This window comes from Mucor mucedo, assembly GCF_025094135.1.
Source record: "Mucor mucedo strain NRRL 3635 chromosome Unknown EV154scaffold_30, whole genome shotgun sequence".
Classification (NCBI taxonomy): domain Eukaryota; kingdom Fungi; phylum Mucoromycota; class Mucoromycetes; order Mucorales; family Mucoraceae; genus Mucor; species Mucor mucedo.
Genome location: NW_026252314.1, coordinates 165,369 through 180,835, shown reverse-complemented (window position 1 = coordinate 180,835; position 15,467 = coordinate 165,369). Strand labels below are relative to the sequence as shown.

The 15,467-nt window shown below is 36.0% G+C and overlaps 4 protein-coding genes and 1 non-coding gene across 5 annotated transcripts; 4 read left to right on the top strand and 1 right to left on the bottom strand.

Annotated features, from left to right (window-relative positions):
- Positions 1 to 9: 9 nt before the first annotated feature.
- On the top strand, positions 10 to 1,965 carry EV154DRAFT_503681 (kinase-like domain-containing protein). Its single transcript, XM_051600944.1, has 7 exons — positions 10 to 419; positions 495 to 742; positions 825 to 1,049; positions 1,132 to 1,214; positions 1,271 to 1,378; positions 1,444 to 1,584; positions 1,651 to 1,965. The coding sequence occupies exons 1-7, from the start codon at positions 169 to 171 to the stop codon at positions 1,813 to 1,815; spliced, it is 1,221 nt and encodes a 406-aa protein (XP_051459239.1). The 5' UTR covers positions 10 to 168; the 3' UTR covers positions 1,816 to 1,965.
- A 204-nt stretch (positions 1,966 to 2,169) lies between these two features.
- On the top strand, positions 2,170 to 4,720 carry EV154DRAFT_601322 (transketolase). Its single transcript, XM_051607224.1, has 5 exons — positions 2,170 to 2,519; positions 2,586 to 3,043; positions 3,165 to 3,218; positions 3,281 to 3,351; positions 3,433 to 4,720. The coding sequence occupies exons 1-5, from the start codon at positions 2,227 to 2,229 to the stop codon at positions 4,591 to 4,593; spliced, it is 2,037 nt and encodes a 678-aa protein (XP_051459238.1). The 5' UTR covers positions 2,170 to 2,226; the 3' UTR covers positions 4,594 to 4,720.
- Positions 4,721 to 5,188: 468 nt separating this feature from the next.
- On the top strand, positions 5,189 to 6,384 carry EV154DRAFT_503676 (mitochondrial carrier domain-containing protein). Its single transcript, XM_051600943.1, has 4 exons — positions 5,189 to 5,349; positions 5,404 to 5,572; positions 5,637 to 6,030; positions 6,094 to 6,384. The coding sequence occupies exons 1-4, from the start codon at positions 5,231 to 5,233 to the stop codon at positions 6,336 to 6,338; spliced, it is 927 nt and encodes a 308-aa protein (XP_051459237.1). The 5' UTR covers positions 5,189 to 5,230; the 3' UTR covers positions 6,339 to 6,384.
- Positions 6,385 to 6,554: 170 nt separating this feature from the next.
- EV154DRAFT_461905 (acyltransferase ChoActase/COT/CPT) lies at positions 6,555 to 8,956 on the top strand. The gene is made up of 6 exons (XM_051597571.1): positions 6,555 to 6,670; positions 6,743 to 7,209; positions 7,280 to 7,589; positions 7,658 to 7,873; positions 7,932 to 7,987; positions 8,048 to 8,956. The coding sequence occupies exons 1-6, from the start codon at positions 6,617 to 6,619 to the stop codon at positions 8,874 to 8,876; spliced, it is 1,932 nt and encodes a 643-aa protein (XP_051459236.1). The 5' UTR covers positions 6,555 to 6,616; the 3' UTR covers positions 8,877 to 8,956.
- A 5,250-nt stretch (positions 8,957 to 14,206) lies between these two features.
- EV154DRAFT_t46 lies at positions 14,207 to 14,280 on the bottom strand. The gene has a single exon. It is a non-coding gene; the product is annotated as a tRNA-Val (tRNA).
- Between the last annotated feature and the right edge of the window lie 1,187 nt (positions 14,281 to 15,467).

Here is a 15,467-nt window from a genome sequence, read left to right as displayed (position 1 = left end):
GAAAAAAAGTTTTTTTTTTTTTTTTTTCCTCATTACATATTTTCTATATGAATTTATACTCAAATTTACAATCTGGTCTGGTAGCACGTTGTTCAAATCTTAATCTTTCATCATAATACTCTCTGTTTTTTATTACATAAACTTAAAAAAACTCCTCCCCCTTCTCCAATGAGTGCCGTTTTCCATTTCGACGATTTTCCATCTGCCTTGAGATCTGTTCAAGATGAAGAGGTCACTGAAAGTGGATATTCTTCTGAAATCGACACAACCGAACCGAGGCAAATACCAGCTGATGAAAAACTCTATGAAGTTCCCTTGGATGAAAACTTTATATCTTCAGCAGTGACAAAACCTTCTGTCAATCCTCAAAAAGTATCATTGGATGATTTTGAAATTTTGAAGCTATTAGGCCGTGGAGCGTAAGCACTTTTTCATAATGTTTATTATACAAACAATTCCTAACAATCAAAAAAAAATTCTTCTTAAAATGTCAGTTATGGTAAGGTAATGCTGTGTCGTCATACAGAAAGCGGTATACTTTACGCAATGAAAGTATTGAAAAAGGCTTCACTTTTTGTTCATGCTAAGAATGCTGAACATACAAAAGCCGAACGACAAATTCTAGAAGAAGTGGGTAACCCTTTCATTGTTCAATTATACTATGCGTTTCAAACAAACGACAGATTGTATCTGATCTTGGAATATGCAACAGGTGGTGAATTATTTACTCACATGGCTACCGGTAAGGATTTACAGGCGGCGATTCAAAAAAGTCAGAAAAAGGGGTGGGGGAGGGGACACAGAACGCTAACTTTATTCGGTAGAACATATGTTTGCAGAAGATGTGGCACGCTTCTATTTAGCTGAATTGTTATTGGCTTTGGAGCATCTGCATGGTTTGGGTATTGTTTATCGTGATTTAAAGCCTGAAAATTGTCTATTGGATGGTGAAGGACATGTTCTCTTGACTGACTTCGGTTTGTCAAAAGTGTCCTTAGAAGGAAGTAGAACAAATACCGTCTGTGGCACTGCTGAATATATGGCTCCAGGTAAATTAAAAAAAAAAGGGGGTCATAAGCGACTTGAACATTTCTTGGGCATTTCTTGTGTATACTCACTCATATCTTAAAGAGATTTTGTTGGAATTGAATTATGATAAAGGTGTTGACTTTTGGACCTTTGGTATCTTGATGTATGAAATGCTGACGGGCTATGTAAGTTCAATCCCTTTACTATCAACCCTATTTTTACTAATTAAACCATCCTATAGACCCCTTTCCGTTGTGGCAACAAAAAAAAGACATTGGATGCCATTCTCAAGAAGAAATTACAAATTCCATACTATATCTCTGCAGATGCCAAGGATTTACTCATTCGTGTAAGCTAGGGAATGGATGCTTTACATGTACATATAGCCAAAAAGCTAACACTAGACATTGATAGCTTTTACGTAAGAATCCTAATGTTCGTCTTGGATGCGGAGAGGATGGTTTAGATAAACTCAAGTCGCACAGATTTTTCAAAAAAATTGATTGGGAAGAGCTGAAGTCGCGCACTTTAACGCCTCCTATTACACCTATCGTGGTAAGAAAGATAAAAAGAACCCTATTTTGTGTCAATATCTAATCTTTCTTTTCTTAAATGTGTAAGACGGATCCAACTTTGGCCGAAAATTTCGACGATGAATTTACCAATGAGGTTATCAAGGACACACCTGTTGAAGGGGCCAATTTAGATTCTCAAATGAAGGATTACTTTTTAAACTTTAGTTATGTTGCTAAAACAGACTATTTAACAAAGGCGTTTGAAAAATGAAATTCTGTAGTACACTTTTTATTTATGCATAAATACACACAACCTGTTTTTTATAACACAGCCTCATTTTCATTTTTCATTTAAAAAAAAACGCGGCGCAAGTCTTCTTTATAAATCATTTGTAAGCTAATTGTGCTGCGCGTGTATCACAACACGAGAAGTTTTTTTTTTTTTTTTTCATCCGATGCTTACATACATCTAGTTTCTTGTTAGCTTCGGGATTTTGTATGTTTTTCTCCTGGCCAATGAAACACAGTAAGGTAAATACGGAAATAATGACGGATCATGGTGACGTTAAGATTTTTGGCGTTTTGGCTCCGATGTTTAGCAGCTAAAATATAAAAACTTAGTCTCCTCGGATTACTCTCTTCTTTTTCTTCTCTCATCTTTTTTCTATATTATAATTAAAAAATGGTTTCAGCTCTCGAACAAAAAGCCGTTGACACTATTCGTGTCCTTGCCGCAGATACCGTACGCGGCGCCAACTCTGGTCATCCTGGTGCTCCTATGGGTTTGGCTCCTATCGCACACACTTTATTTACAAAGTTCCTTCATGCCAACCCAAAGAACCCTTACTTCCCTAACCGTGATCGTTTCCTTCTTTCCAATGGTCACGCGTGTGCTCTTCAGTACATTATGCTCCATCTTTTGGGTTATAATCTCTCCATGGATGACTTAAAGCAGTTCCGTCAATTAGGTTCAAAGTAAGTTTTATCAAGATAACGAACACGTCTATTTGATGTCATATTTACGTAATATCTGATTTTTAGAACTCCTGGTCATCCTGAGCGTATCGATACCGAGGGTATTGAGGTTACTACAGGTCCTCTTGGTCAAGGTATTGCCAACGCAGTTGGTTTAGCCATTGGTGAAGCCCATCTTGCTGCTACCTACAACCGTCCTGATTTCGAGATTTTCAACAACCATACCTATGTCATCCTTGGTGACGGTTGTCTTCAAGAGGGTGTGGCCTCTGAAGCTGCATCCATTGCTGGTCACTTGAAGCTTGGTAAACTTATTGCTATCTACGATGATAACCATATTACAATCGATGGAGATACCGCTGTCTCTTTCACTGAAGATGTTGTCAAGCGTTTCGAATCTTATGACTGGCACACTATTGTTGTTGACAACGGTGATAGTGATTTTGCTTCTATTGAAAAGGCTATCGCTGAAGCTCAAAAGGTGACTGATAAGCCCTCTCTTATCAAGGTCAGAACAACTATTGGTAAGTATAAGAAACCATGGCGGGGGGAAGATGGGAGAATATTGTTTCTCAATGTGTACACAAGGGTGACACAGGTTTTATGCATTATTTGTCAACACTTATTAATCCTTGTGCTTAACAGGTTTCGGCTCCTTATTACAAGGCGAAGAAAAGGTTCATGGTGCACCTCTTTCAAGTAAGCTGGGAAATATTATTATTTTTTGTTTGAATGGGATTATTAATACGGAAATGACTTAGATGACGATATCAAGCAACTTAAAGAACGATTTGGTTTCAACCCCGAAAAGACTTTTGATGTGTCCAGTGATGTAAGGATGAGATTCAATTAATTTAGCTGCTTTTTATTAACCCTTGTTTATAAAAAAAAAAAAAAAAAAAAAAAAAAATAGGTCTATGATTTATATCATGCTCGTGCCAAGGAAGGAGCTGAATATGAAGCCAAGTGGAACAAGCTCTTCGATGATTACAAGTCCAAATATCCCAAGGAAGGAGCTGAAGTAGCTCGTCGTTTCGCAAACACTTTACCCGACGGTTGGGAAAAGGTCCTTCCTCGTTTCACCCCATCCGATTCTCCTGTTGCCACTCGTAAATTGTCTGAAGGTGTTTTATCTGCTATCGAATCTGTTCTTCCCGAATTGATTGGTGGTTCCGCTGATTTAACAGGTTCTAACTTGACTCGTTGGAAGAACGCTGTTGATTTCCAACATCCTTCCACCGGACTCGGTGATTACACTGGTCGTTATATTCGTTATGGTATTCGTGAACATGCCATGTTTGCCATCATGAACGGTTTAACTGCCTATGGTGCAACAATTCCTTATGGTGGTACATTCTTGAACTTCTTAACCTATGGTTGGGGAGCTGCTCGTCTTTCTGCTTTATCACATCTTCGTGTTATCTATGTCATGACCCATGATTCCATCGGACTTGGTGAAGACGGACCTACCCATCAACCTATTGAGACTTTGGCCTTGACGCGTGCTACACCTAACATGCTTACATTCCGTCCTGCCGATGGTAATGAGACCTCTGGTACCTATTTAGCTGCCATCCAAAACAAGACTCGTCCCTCCGTGATTGCTCTTTCTCGTCAAAACTTGCCTCATTTGGAAGGTTCGTCTGTTGAAGCCGTGCTCAAGGGTGCCTATGTGCTGCAGACCGATGATAAGCCCGAGATTGTGTTTGTGTCTACTGGTTCTGAAGTATGTATTGCCGTTGATGCTGCAAAGAAATTAAAGGAAAAGAACATCAAGACACGCGTTGTCTCTATGCCTTGTTCCGAGATCTTTGATGACCAACCTGCAGACTACAAGAAGGAGGTTTTCCCTCTGGGTGTTCCTGTAATTGCTATTGAGGCACTTGGTAAGTTTGGTTGGGATCGCTATTCTCATGCTCAAATCGGTATGGATACCTTTGGTTCATCTGGTAAAGCTGAAGATTTGTATCCTCACTTTGGTATTACCTCTGAACATGCTGTGGAGAAGGCTGAAAAGGTTATCAATCACTTTAAGAAGCTTGGCTATGTTCCTGAAGTCAATGCTCAACTTTAAAAAAATTCATTTTCATATCATTCATCTGTTATTAAAAAAAATATCGTGTTTCGATATATTTTTTTGTTTACCGCTTCATTAAAAAAGATAAAGCACAAATAAAATACTATTTCCATTTTTACCAGTATTCTCTCGATTTCTTCCAGTGTGTATAACTATGCATTGATACCCATTGGTTGCAACACACATGTGTAGACGTATCCGCTTAGTAATGAATAAAAATCCATGTGTGACATAAATGATACGCAGAGATGTGTATGCAGGTGCATCACGGACGCCATCAATTTAGGGAAATCAGGTACATATTTTTCGTTTGATTGACCAAGAGATGGGAATGCTACAGGGTGTTTTCTGTTGAAATGTTTAGGCGGGGCTAGTTTTTTAAAGTAATTCTGGCTGTTGTGGGAAAAAAAGGGGGGCTTAAAGAGCGCAGTTAATTAGGATGACAGGCAATAAACGAATAATCATATGGGAAAAGGGATTTAAAATACCGAGTGTGGAACAACCCCGCATCTGTGACAAAACAAAAAATTGCGAGTGCAGTTTAAAAAAAGCAGTATATTATATTTTTAAAGGGGAAACGTTTTTTTTACCTTTTTTACTTTCATTCCTTTTCATTCAGTTTTCCGCAAAAAAGATGTCTGCACAAGAAATTCAAGTTGAACCTGTTGTCGCTGACGTTAAGTCTAGCACTGCCTCCTCCGTCAAGTCTTTCCTTTCAGGTGGTTTCGGTGGTATGGCTTCGGTTTTAGTCGGGTAAAGTTTTATAATAAATAGTGATTGGTAATAAGATATTAAAAACATATACAGTCAACCTTTTGATCTTGTCAAGGTTCGTCTTCAGACTAGTGAAGGTGTCTACAAGAACACTGCCGATTGTTTCAAGCAAATTGTAAAGAAAGATGGCCTTACTGGTTTGTATCGTGGTATGGCTACACCTTTAGCCAGTATTACACCTATTTTCGCCGTCAGTTTCTGGGTAAGTGGATCGTAATTAAATACATGGAATACACGGGAGCTAAATATACGTACGTAATAAATAGTCTTATGATCTTGGTAAGAAGCTTGTGTATGGATTAAGAACCGATAAGACCAACACCAGTAAGCAACTCACCTTGGCCGAAATTACGATTGCTGGTGCATTCTCTGCTGTTCCCACCACATTATTCATGGCACCTTCTGAACGTGTCAAGGTCTTGATGCAAATCCAAGGTCAAGGTGGAGAGCAAAAGTATAAGGGTCCCTTGGATGTTGTTCGTCAGTTGTACAAGGAAGGTGGTGTTCGTTCCATCTGGAGAGGTACTGGTGCTACTTTATTACGTGATTCTCCCGGTTCTGCTGCATACTTTGTTGCTTATGAATTGATCAAGAAGCAACTTACTCCCGCTGGTACTCGCCCTGAAGATTTAAGTTTCGGTGCCGTCTTATTTGCTGGTGGTAAGTTTATTTGTTTATATTTAGGGAGAGGAAATATTTGTCTAATCTTTTTTTTATATAAAGGTATGGCTGGTGTTGCCATGTGGACTATCGCTATTCCTCCTGATGTTCTTAAATCTCGTTTGCAATCCGCACCCGCTGGTACTTATAGCGGTTTGGGTGATTGTCTCAAGAAGACTCTCAAGGCTGATGGTCCTGCCGCTCTTTTCAAGGGTCTCGGTCCCGCCATGTTGAGAGCTTTCCCTGCTAACGCTGCTACTTTCTTGGGTGTTGAATATTCCATGAGAGCCATGAACTTGGTCTTTTAATTTTTTTTTTCTTTTTTAAAAATAAAAAAACACTTGTATATATACGTAATACAGAAACAATGTGTGTGTGTGTGAGTGTGGGGATCATTTCTCCTCATTTGTAATAACAAATACCTATTTGCGTTGTGTAACACTGCTTTACCTGCAATTGTGCTGACACAAATGTAATAAATTTTAAGGTTCGAGTCACTGCCTTTTTTTTATATAAAGGTTGGGATATCGATAACCATTTTTTCTTTCTTCCTTTTTTTTTCGTTGTATTTCTTTTTATTTCATACATGTCTTTCCTTAGAAACGCTACGCGAGTTTCACCTCGCTTCTCCATGGCTGCTGTAAGTATAAGCACATTATGAAACGAGATTGACTTTTAATAAGCTAATGTTAAAAAACAAATGCCATTACAGAAATCAGCAGCCGTTGCCCGTCGTACTTTAACTAGTGCTAAGCCCGGACCCAAGACACCTGTTGATCCTAACGCTCCTGGACCCATGTTGAAATACCAAGCCAATTTACCCAAGTTGCCCGTACCTGCCTTAAGCGCTACCTTGCAGAAATACTTACAATCTGTGCGTCCTCTTTTAGACGATGCTGAATTTAAAAAGACTGAACAAGCTGCAAAAGATTTTGAGGCTCCTGGTGGCCTCGGTGTTCAGTTGCAGGAACGTTTGCAAGCCCGTGCTAACGATCCCAAGATTGTGAATTGGATGGAGGATTGGTGGTTGGACCAAGCTTATATGGGTTATCGTGATCCTGTCGTCATCTACGTCAGTTACTTCTTTTTGTTTAAGGACGACAAGTTACGTAAATCTCCCGCTCAACGTGCTGCTGCTATTGCTACTGCCGCTCTTGAATTCAAGAAGCAAGTTGTCGAGTAAGTTTTTTATATCAGTAGCAACTCTTAAAAATATGCAAGGGGGGAAAAAACTGACATAATGCATTAGTAAAACGCTTTCTATTGAAATGGCCAAGGGAGAACCCATGTGTATGGATTCTTACAAGTATATGTTCAACAATTGCCGTATGCCCAAAAAGCCCTCTGATTATGAGGCCATCTTCGACCCTGTCAATAACAACCACGTGGTGGTGATTCGTAAAAACAAATTTTATGTAGTCGATACCATCCATAATGGTAAACAATTATCCACCAATGAATTGGAACAACAATTCCAGAAGATCATGAACCAAGCAGGTTCTTCTAAGGGCCTTCCTATTGGTGTCCTCACCTCTGATAACCGCGATAAATGGACAGAGGTAATTTAAAAAAAAAAAAAGTGTGGGGTAATTAATTTAGTCATGGGAAACTAAAAAAATTATTTTAGTACCGAGAAAACTTGGTTGCTGCAAACCCCGAAAATGCCGCCTTGTTGGAAAAGGTTGAATCATCCGATTTTGTAATTTGTCTTGATGATCAAACACCTGTAACCCGTGATGAAGGCTCTCGTGCATGCTGGCATGGTGACGGTCGTAACCGTTTCTTTGATAAGCCTCTTCAGTTTATCGTCTTTGAGAATGGTAAGGCTGGTTTCATGGGCGAGGTAAATAATTCAAATACAATTAGTGATACGGGTATTAACTCGTATATCCCATGATTAGCATTCTTGTATGGATGGTACAAACACTTGTCGCTTAAATGAATATGTTTGTGATGGGTAAGCAAAAATTATGTAATCTCTGTATACAGACTTTTTTTTTCTCACACACAAACTTAGATTGAACAGAGACCTTGTTGATCATGGTTCTGTTGAAATTCGTTCTGACCTCCCCGAGCCTAAAGAACTCGGATTCCAAGTAAATGATCAAATCAAGAAGGATATTGAATCCGCCGGTTCCAATTTTGATAAACTCATTGCCAAGCATGATTTGACTGTCTTGTCTTATCAATCTTACGGTAAGAATTTGATCAAGAAGTTTAAGTGCTCTCCTGATGGTTATGCTCAAATGGTCATTCAATTGGCTTATTACAAAATGTTTGGTACTTCTCGCCCTACTTATGAGTCTGCCCAGACCCGTAAGTTCCAACGTGGTCGTACTGAGACAGCTCGTACCGTCACCACTGAATCCATCGCCTTTGTCAAGACCATGGAGGATCCTTATGCTTCTAATGATGCCAAGGTATCTGCTCTTAGATCTGCTCTCAAGACACAAGGTGCCTACATGGCTGATGCCGTAAATGGTCATGGCGTTGATCGCCACTTGTTTGGATTAAAGAACTGTGTTCACACTGGTGAGGAGAAGCCTGAGCTCTTTACTCAACCCATCAATGCTTACTCTTCTCATTGGTATCTTTCCACCTCTCAATTATCCTCTGAACACTTTGATGGTTATGGTTGGGGTCAAGTTGTAAATGATGGTTTTGGTTGTGCCTACATGATCAAGAACAACGCTCTCCAATTCAACGTGGCCAGTGTCAAGGATCTTGAGGTTCATGGTAAACAATATATCAATGGTACACATCATTTCAAGCATTGTCTTGAAGAAGCTGCTAATGATTTAAGAGATGTCATGAATGCCGAAATTGCTGCCGAAGCAAAGTTGTAAATTTTTTTTTCTGCCCTCATATCATAGATTTTTTACATATACACACACACAATAAACGTTTTATAAAAGACGATCCATCCAACCTTATAGTCTTTTGATCTTGTTTTACGCTTTTCATTTTTAATCTAAAGAGAGTTTACCACCCCTCTTTTTTTTCACTACGCAGATTACATCTATTTTACCTTTCAGTGATAAACACGGATGCGTACTTGTTGTAAGCTATAATGCTTACACAAACTGTAACATATTTGTATGCGAAGCTCATATTCAATCAACGGAAGATATTACGACAACCTCTGAAAATCTTTTAAATACGGCTATAAACAAGTCCCCACCCTTTATACGTTACATTTATACCTGCGTCCGTTTTACAAGCCTAAATCATTTGAACTGGATCGACGATTACAGCCTCTCTCCCGAGCAACTGTTTTACATAAAAGGACAAGGGGAAAATTAGTATCAATTGGAACGAAATGATTAGTTGCAACTTCTCATTATCTGCTTTCCCAATCATATGAACTATTTGGAACAAATCAATACTTGTTCACAAGCAATCAGCACAGAGAGAAACCTTCTTTACATACGCTTGGTGCAGCATAGTTATTATGCGTCCTCATTGGAAAAAACTTATCCTGCCCTCGGTAGGTGTTACGCGATTAACATTGTCATGAGTAAAGTAAAATCAACTTGGTGGAAATCACTAATCACAGCACACATAAAGTTTTTATTTGCCAGATACGTAGAATAATGGAATGATCAAACTATGTTAGCCAAAACTATAAATACGTGCATAGAATTAAAATTCTCAATAGTAGTCTAAACAATGAGGTTTTGACCAACCCACTCTTGTTTTTTATTTTTACTTTCTCAAATGTATCAGACCTATCCTCTTAATACAACTTATACGTGCCCATTGACAAGAAGTATGAAGAACGTGTTAGACGAAAAAGCATTTGAGAAACAATTAAAACTTTAAATCGAGCAAATGGAACAATACTTTAAGGTAGTTGTTTGTCCAAATCTAATAAAACATAAATAAACTTTAATCTTGACTCAGTGGCGCTAAATTGTTTTGGATGGCACGTACTTGTTTTCTTATTTTTTAGGTGGTCTTTGTAAACCTAAAATTTTTTAGGAAATAGACGATTTAATTATTTGAGACTGAAACTGGATATCTTTTTATCAAATGTAAAGGGCCTTCCTTTTATAAGAAGAATATTATCTGGAAAGATCGATCATAATATTAGAAGTAGACATTGATGACTTGTTCAGTTAATGGTCTATAGTTTAATAATCAGGCACGTCAGACAATAGGTTAAACGTCATTGGCTTGAGATGAAGTTTACCTGAGAAATTATATTTTTGTATATTTCTACCTTTCGATACTTTTGATTCATGAACTAAAAGTTATTGTCAAGTAATCGATATATATTAGATATACATAAGTGAGTATATATCACTTTCATTATAAAGAATATAGTCGAAGTTTCAATAAAATCTGGTGTATTTGGAGATAATATTGATTGGCCTAATAGAGTGCAAAAGTGAGTGGGGTCAATACATTTTTCGATGAAACACTGCCAAAACATTGCATGTCGAGGAGTCTCCCTCTGAGCATGCATTTTGTTTTAAGGCGAATAGCCTGTTGCTGCAATTGAATGATTCGTTTTAATATTTCTTCTAATTGTGTCCAATGTTCATGTTAGGTTAAAGTTTTAAATTGTTTACGTTGCACTTTACTAATCATCAAACATCGCTATGTTGTGTTAAATAGTAAAAAGGTGCGCTGAAAGTTAAAACTACTATTTGTAGATGGCTGGAAAATATACTTACACCAGATATATAGATCGAATGTGCATCAAATCTTGATGCATATAAAAAATGAGGAATTAAACTTTCCCTATTTTTTTTTTTAATTAAGCTTTTTCGACCTGCATGAAACATACAATTGTACATTCTTAATTTAAAAATTAAACATTTGCGCATTTTGCGTAAAGTAATAGCTCCGATTTTATTCTCAAAGTGTATCATCTCTCAATTTCTCTTTTTGGAAAGAAAGAGTAGAATTATTATATTGAATATTGTGACTAGAATGTACATAAACACAAACCAAAGTCAAAACTTTGCACGTATTTTTCTTTTGCCCCAGTCTGTTTCGCGGTGCACTTTTAAATTGCTATCAATTTAACAACGCCTGTTACTTTAAGCAAGCCATCATCTTTGTTGCAAGCGACGGAAATGGAAATACTGCGTATGAATTAAGATCCCTAACAACAGCGGAATATTGTGTCGAAGCCAGGCACAAAAAATTAGGCAAGCAAGAAGAAGAAATTACTACCATTGAAGCAAATATTCCGACAGACCAAAATTCGAGACTATCAATATATGAACAACATTTTTAATATTATTTTACCCTTCTAGAAGTGCTATTACAATTTGAGAACGGTCGATTTACAGACCTTCGCTTCGTTGATTACCATCGCCGACAAAGAATGAATAATGGACTGGTAAACATAGTTTATTCAGGCGGTAAAATATTACAACCCAAACAATAAAAGTTTGCGCTTAAAGGAATATGGCACAATACAAGCAAAAAAATAAATAAAAATACAATGACACTACAGGTGAGAAATAGCTTACTTTTTGCACCAGTAACAGCCTATAAAATCACTGTATTTTTAAGAACGAGCGGTCCTATGACCTAAACTTAAAATCAAAAATGGAAGAAAAGCTCCCTTAAGAAGTGAGAAAAAAGAGCCTGTCGTATTTGACGCCTAATTCCACGAATATAATTACTTCTTATTTTTTCACTCAATTATAATACATATGCCCATGTATTATAAGTGCCATATTCCGAATACATTCCTATTGGTTCAACACAGTACCAGCTCCCTCATATGTCAAACTGAGATCAGATTTCATAATCGTTCCTGGAATGTTCGAGTAGCTGCTGAAGCTTCTAGTTTCTCATAAATTTATTTTAGTAATCCAATCAAGGACCCTGTCATTGAATGGATAAATGATAATGCACTGGAAGTGCCGGATATGGGTCACTTAGCTCTATATATTAGTTATTATTTGTTATTGATATGTAACTAAGTTTTTAAATCTAATTCTACCATTTCCCAGTTTGCAGGTAAACAGCTTATTCGATCTGCGCAGGAAAAGTTTTGAAATTATGATTGAATATAAAAAGGACCTCTATTTTTATCATGACAAACTCTCCAACTTATGATAAAATATTATAGAGTCTCATTTCTTTGCTTGTTTATTTTCCAATTACATTTCCCTTTTTATTTCTCAATTATCACAAAAAAAAGCGTTTTGTGACAGTTTAGAGATTGAAAGAATATATAAGATAAAAATAAACAAGCAAAGAAATGGTACTCTTTCATACTTTATTATAAGTTGGAATATCATTAGTCATGATGGATATATAGGTTCATTTATATTAAATTATTACTTCAATTAATATCGACGTCTATCGAACAAATATTTCCGGCCCTATACTCCATAGGTCGAACATGGGATCATTTTTAAAAAAATGATGTAGTTCTCTGATTTCTTAGGGACAGCCAATTTTTCTATTGATTTAATTCTTGTGAACATGTCTATTTTTCGAACTTTCCGAAGCCGTTGGTTAAAAACTAAGTTAAATTTCGGTACTTGTGAAAATCGATAAATATTTATGAATAAAAACAAGAAATATATGTGCTATTAATAAATTAGTACGGTAAAGTAATGATATAAAACATATATTTTTATTTAGGTTAAAATGGACTAAAAGAGCTCTTCTGCGATAAAGCAACTGATACTTTCTATATTGTACAACTCCCCTAGTAGTTGTGTTGAGTCAACCTTTCTCGTCATGTAATAGATATACATTCAATTTCTCGCCCTACGTTAAATAAATTTTACTCGTTAGAATTGATTCCAAATAACGTCGCCCTGGATCAACCGATCTAGTAATAATGTACAGAACAAGATTCGATCGTGTTTTAGTCGAAGCTCGCGCGAGTGCTTTTCTCTTTTTTTTTTTTTTTTTTTTTTTTTTTTTTAAGATAGAACTCGCCCGAATTTATGAAACACAAACTACACATGAAAGTGATGTCAAATATAATAAGTCATGATTTTAAAAGTATTATTTATTGAAATATGAGTTAACGACAAATACAAATTATCACAAGGACATCTGCCCAAAATCTTCACAATCAATTGTATTTTTTCAGAAGCTCAATTACTACTACGGGAACTCACCTCATAACCTTCGGATTGGTTTTTTTTTTCTTTTATTTTTGCTGCTTTTGTTGTTGTTTAGCCATGCTTGTTTTAAAAATTATTGGGAAAGAAGTAAAAAATTAGAAACTAGGTAAATGTATTTATAATAACTCTTCTGAACTATAATTAAGAGAGATCCTTTTTACTTATAAATCGCCGACTTCGAACATGAACATATAATATATATACAAGAGCAAATTAAGCATTTAATAAAGGATTATCTTATATTTGATTGAAATTTCTGTTTTCTAGACATCAGATATTACAATTATATTAGACAATAGTGCGTATGGTCTAAGTTACTGTTGAGAAACTACAGTTATTTAACGACCAAATATATCGAAATGCTATTTTAAATATAAAAGAAGCTTTTGTAGTCGTAGCCACAACTTTTGTTATGAAACACCCAAGAATATTGTTACAGTGCGGATTTCCAAGAACTATTTTTTTTCGACTTCGAACCTAAAATTTATACCCGACCAAATTTATTTCTATTAAGCTAACTTTTAGGAGCATTGTGTTGCAAAATCTTATAACCTTTTCCTTTTCTATTTTAAATTCGTTTACTTCTTATATCATCAGTTATCTTTTTAGCCCTTTGTTCAAGGGTATCGTTACCGATCCTTGAGACAAGCTACAACTATATTAACCCATAAATTATTAAACTTAAATATAACATTCAGCTTTTTATTTATATTATTCTTATAAACTCTTACTACATCTTGCCTGTCAAATCTTATATCTTTCGTATAAATTGGCTTATTATTTGTCTGTCTCCCTAGAAAATCGAAGCCTAGTCTCTTTTCTTTTCTCTGTAATCTTCGTTTCAAATCTTTTATATAGTTTATCTTTACCGTTTCGTTACCATATATATATAAAACAACGTGGTGCTCACTTAGGAACTGAAAAATAGATCATTATTTATATTCTTGCTCTATCTAACTCATAATCTCTGCCAATAAAACATCACAATCACTATCCAGATTGTATCAATATAACGACAAAACTATAATCGACCAACGTCCAACAAAAAACGAAATAAAAATAAAATGTGATTTCTGCCAGACTTGAACTGGCGACCGTCTGCGTGTTAAGCAGACGTGATAACCGACTACACCAAGAAACCAACTATAAATTTGATACGGTCGTATTTTGGTCTTGTGTTTCGCTTGAAGTCTTAAAAGCACGTGACTTTCACGTGTTTGGTTTACAGTATATATTGTAAAGAAGTAGGAGAAAGGTGGTTGAAGATTTTGGAAGGTGTTATGAAGGTTAATGTCGAAATGAGTGAGGAAGAAGTTCAGTGGTGTATAAGGAATAAATTGTTTTTCTTGTTGTTGTTGCGCTTGGAAGATCTGGTGTTAAAAGTCCGAATGAATTTTCTAGAAGTCACGTCAAATTTGAGAAATCTATCTTCTAATTTTGATAAATCCAGAGAATCGGTTTTTGCTAGTCGTCGCAGTTAGAAGAGGAGTTATTGTCGTATTGAATATTTCTTGGATGTTATTATTTGAATTTTTGACATCTGATTTAATTTCATTCCCTTATTTTATTTTATACTTTCATTTATTTTATCGGGTCTCTTAGGGACAGCCAAATTTTCTTAGGGACAGCCATTTTTCTTAGGGACAGCCAGGGTGCGCGTAGTCGTAATGTTGGGATTATGATACTTTCATAGACATCAAGAGGTCAATATAACTTAACAACTTGAAATATTTACACATTTATTACAACAAACATATTGTAAACCAGTATATGTTCTTTATAGCTTGCTTTCAGCTTCTCGTTTGGACGTTAGCTTAATATTTCTGCGTAAGATTAAGATCAAACGAGCTTAAAGGCGAAAGAGTGATGATAGAATTGTCAAAATAAGTATAAATCGTTTAATATACATTTATTCGTAATTTTTACATTTTTTTTGATTGTATATCCTTGTTCCCAGGTCTACAGAGCATCCAAATCACAGATTTTACGTTGCGACTACGTGCACTTTGGCTGTCCCTAAGGAAAATTTGGCTGTCCCTAAGAAAAGCGTTATTTTATCCGTATTTTTAACTTATGATTTATTTGTTTGACAATGGTTGATCTGATCTTGTATTTATATTTTTGTGTATATTTTTGACAGCTATAAAAGCTTATTTTATTGACAGTGAATAAACGTTATCTTTTTCCTAGTTTATATTTTTTTATATTCTATTATTTTTGATACATAACTTCTTTGGCAGCTTTCCATTGCTTACTAGTGCATTTTAATCTCTTCTCTCTGTTTGTATAATCTGATATCAAGTCTTTACAGTCTCCTTGAACCATCAC

Bases quoted from the DNA above. Each gene is read 5' to 3' on its own strand.
- EV154DRAFT_503681 (XM_051600944.1), top strand. From the start codon at position 169: ATGAGTGCCGTTTTCCATTTCGACGATTTTCCATCTGCCTTGAGATCT. The intron at 1,050-1,131 runs GTAAATTAAAAA...CATATCTTAAAG, and splicing joins TGCTGAATATATGGCTCCAG to AGATTTTGTTGGAATTGAAT. The intron at 1,585-1,650 runs GTAAGAAAGATA...TAAATGTGTAAG, and splicing joins CTCCTATTACACCTATCGTG to ACGGATCCAACTTTGGCCGA.
- EV154DRAFT_601322 (XM_051607224.1), top strand. From the start codon at position 2,227: ATGGTTTCAGCTCTCGAACAAAAAGCCGTTGACACTATTCGTGTCCTT. The intron at 3,219-3,280 runs GTAAGCTGGGAA...GAAATGACTTAG, and splicing joins TCATGGTGCACCTCTTTCAA to ATGACGATATCAAGCAACTT. The intron at 3,352-3,432 runs GTAAGGATGAGA...AAAAAAAAATAG, and splicing joins CTTTTGATGTGTCCAGTGAT to GTCTATGATTTATATCATGC.
- EV154DRAFT_503676 (XM_051600943.1), top strand. From the start codon at position 5,231: ATGTCTGCACAAGAAATTCAAGTTGAACCTGTTGTCGCTGACGTTAAG. The intron at 5,350-5,403 runs GTAAAGTTTTAT...AAACATATACAG, and splicing joins ATGGCTTCGGTTTTAGTCGG to TCAACCTTTTGATCTTGTCA. The intron at 5,573-5,636 runs GTAAGTGGATCG...CGTAATAAATAG, and splicing joins TTTTCGCCGTCAGTTTCTGG to TCTTATGATCTTGGTAAGAA.
- EV154DRAFT_461905 (XM_051597571.1), top strand. From the start codon at position 6,617: ATGTCTTTCCTTAGAAACGCTACGCGAGTTTCACCTCGCTTCTCCATG. The intron at 6,671-6,742 runs GTAAGTATAAGC...ATGCCATTACAG, and splicing joins CTCGCTTCTCCATGGCTGCT to AAATCAGCAGCCGTTGCCCG. The intron at 7,874-7,931 runs GTAAATAATTCA...TCCCATGATTAG, and splicing joins AGGCTGGTTTCATGGGCGAG to CATTCTTGTATGGATGGTAC.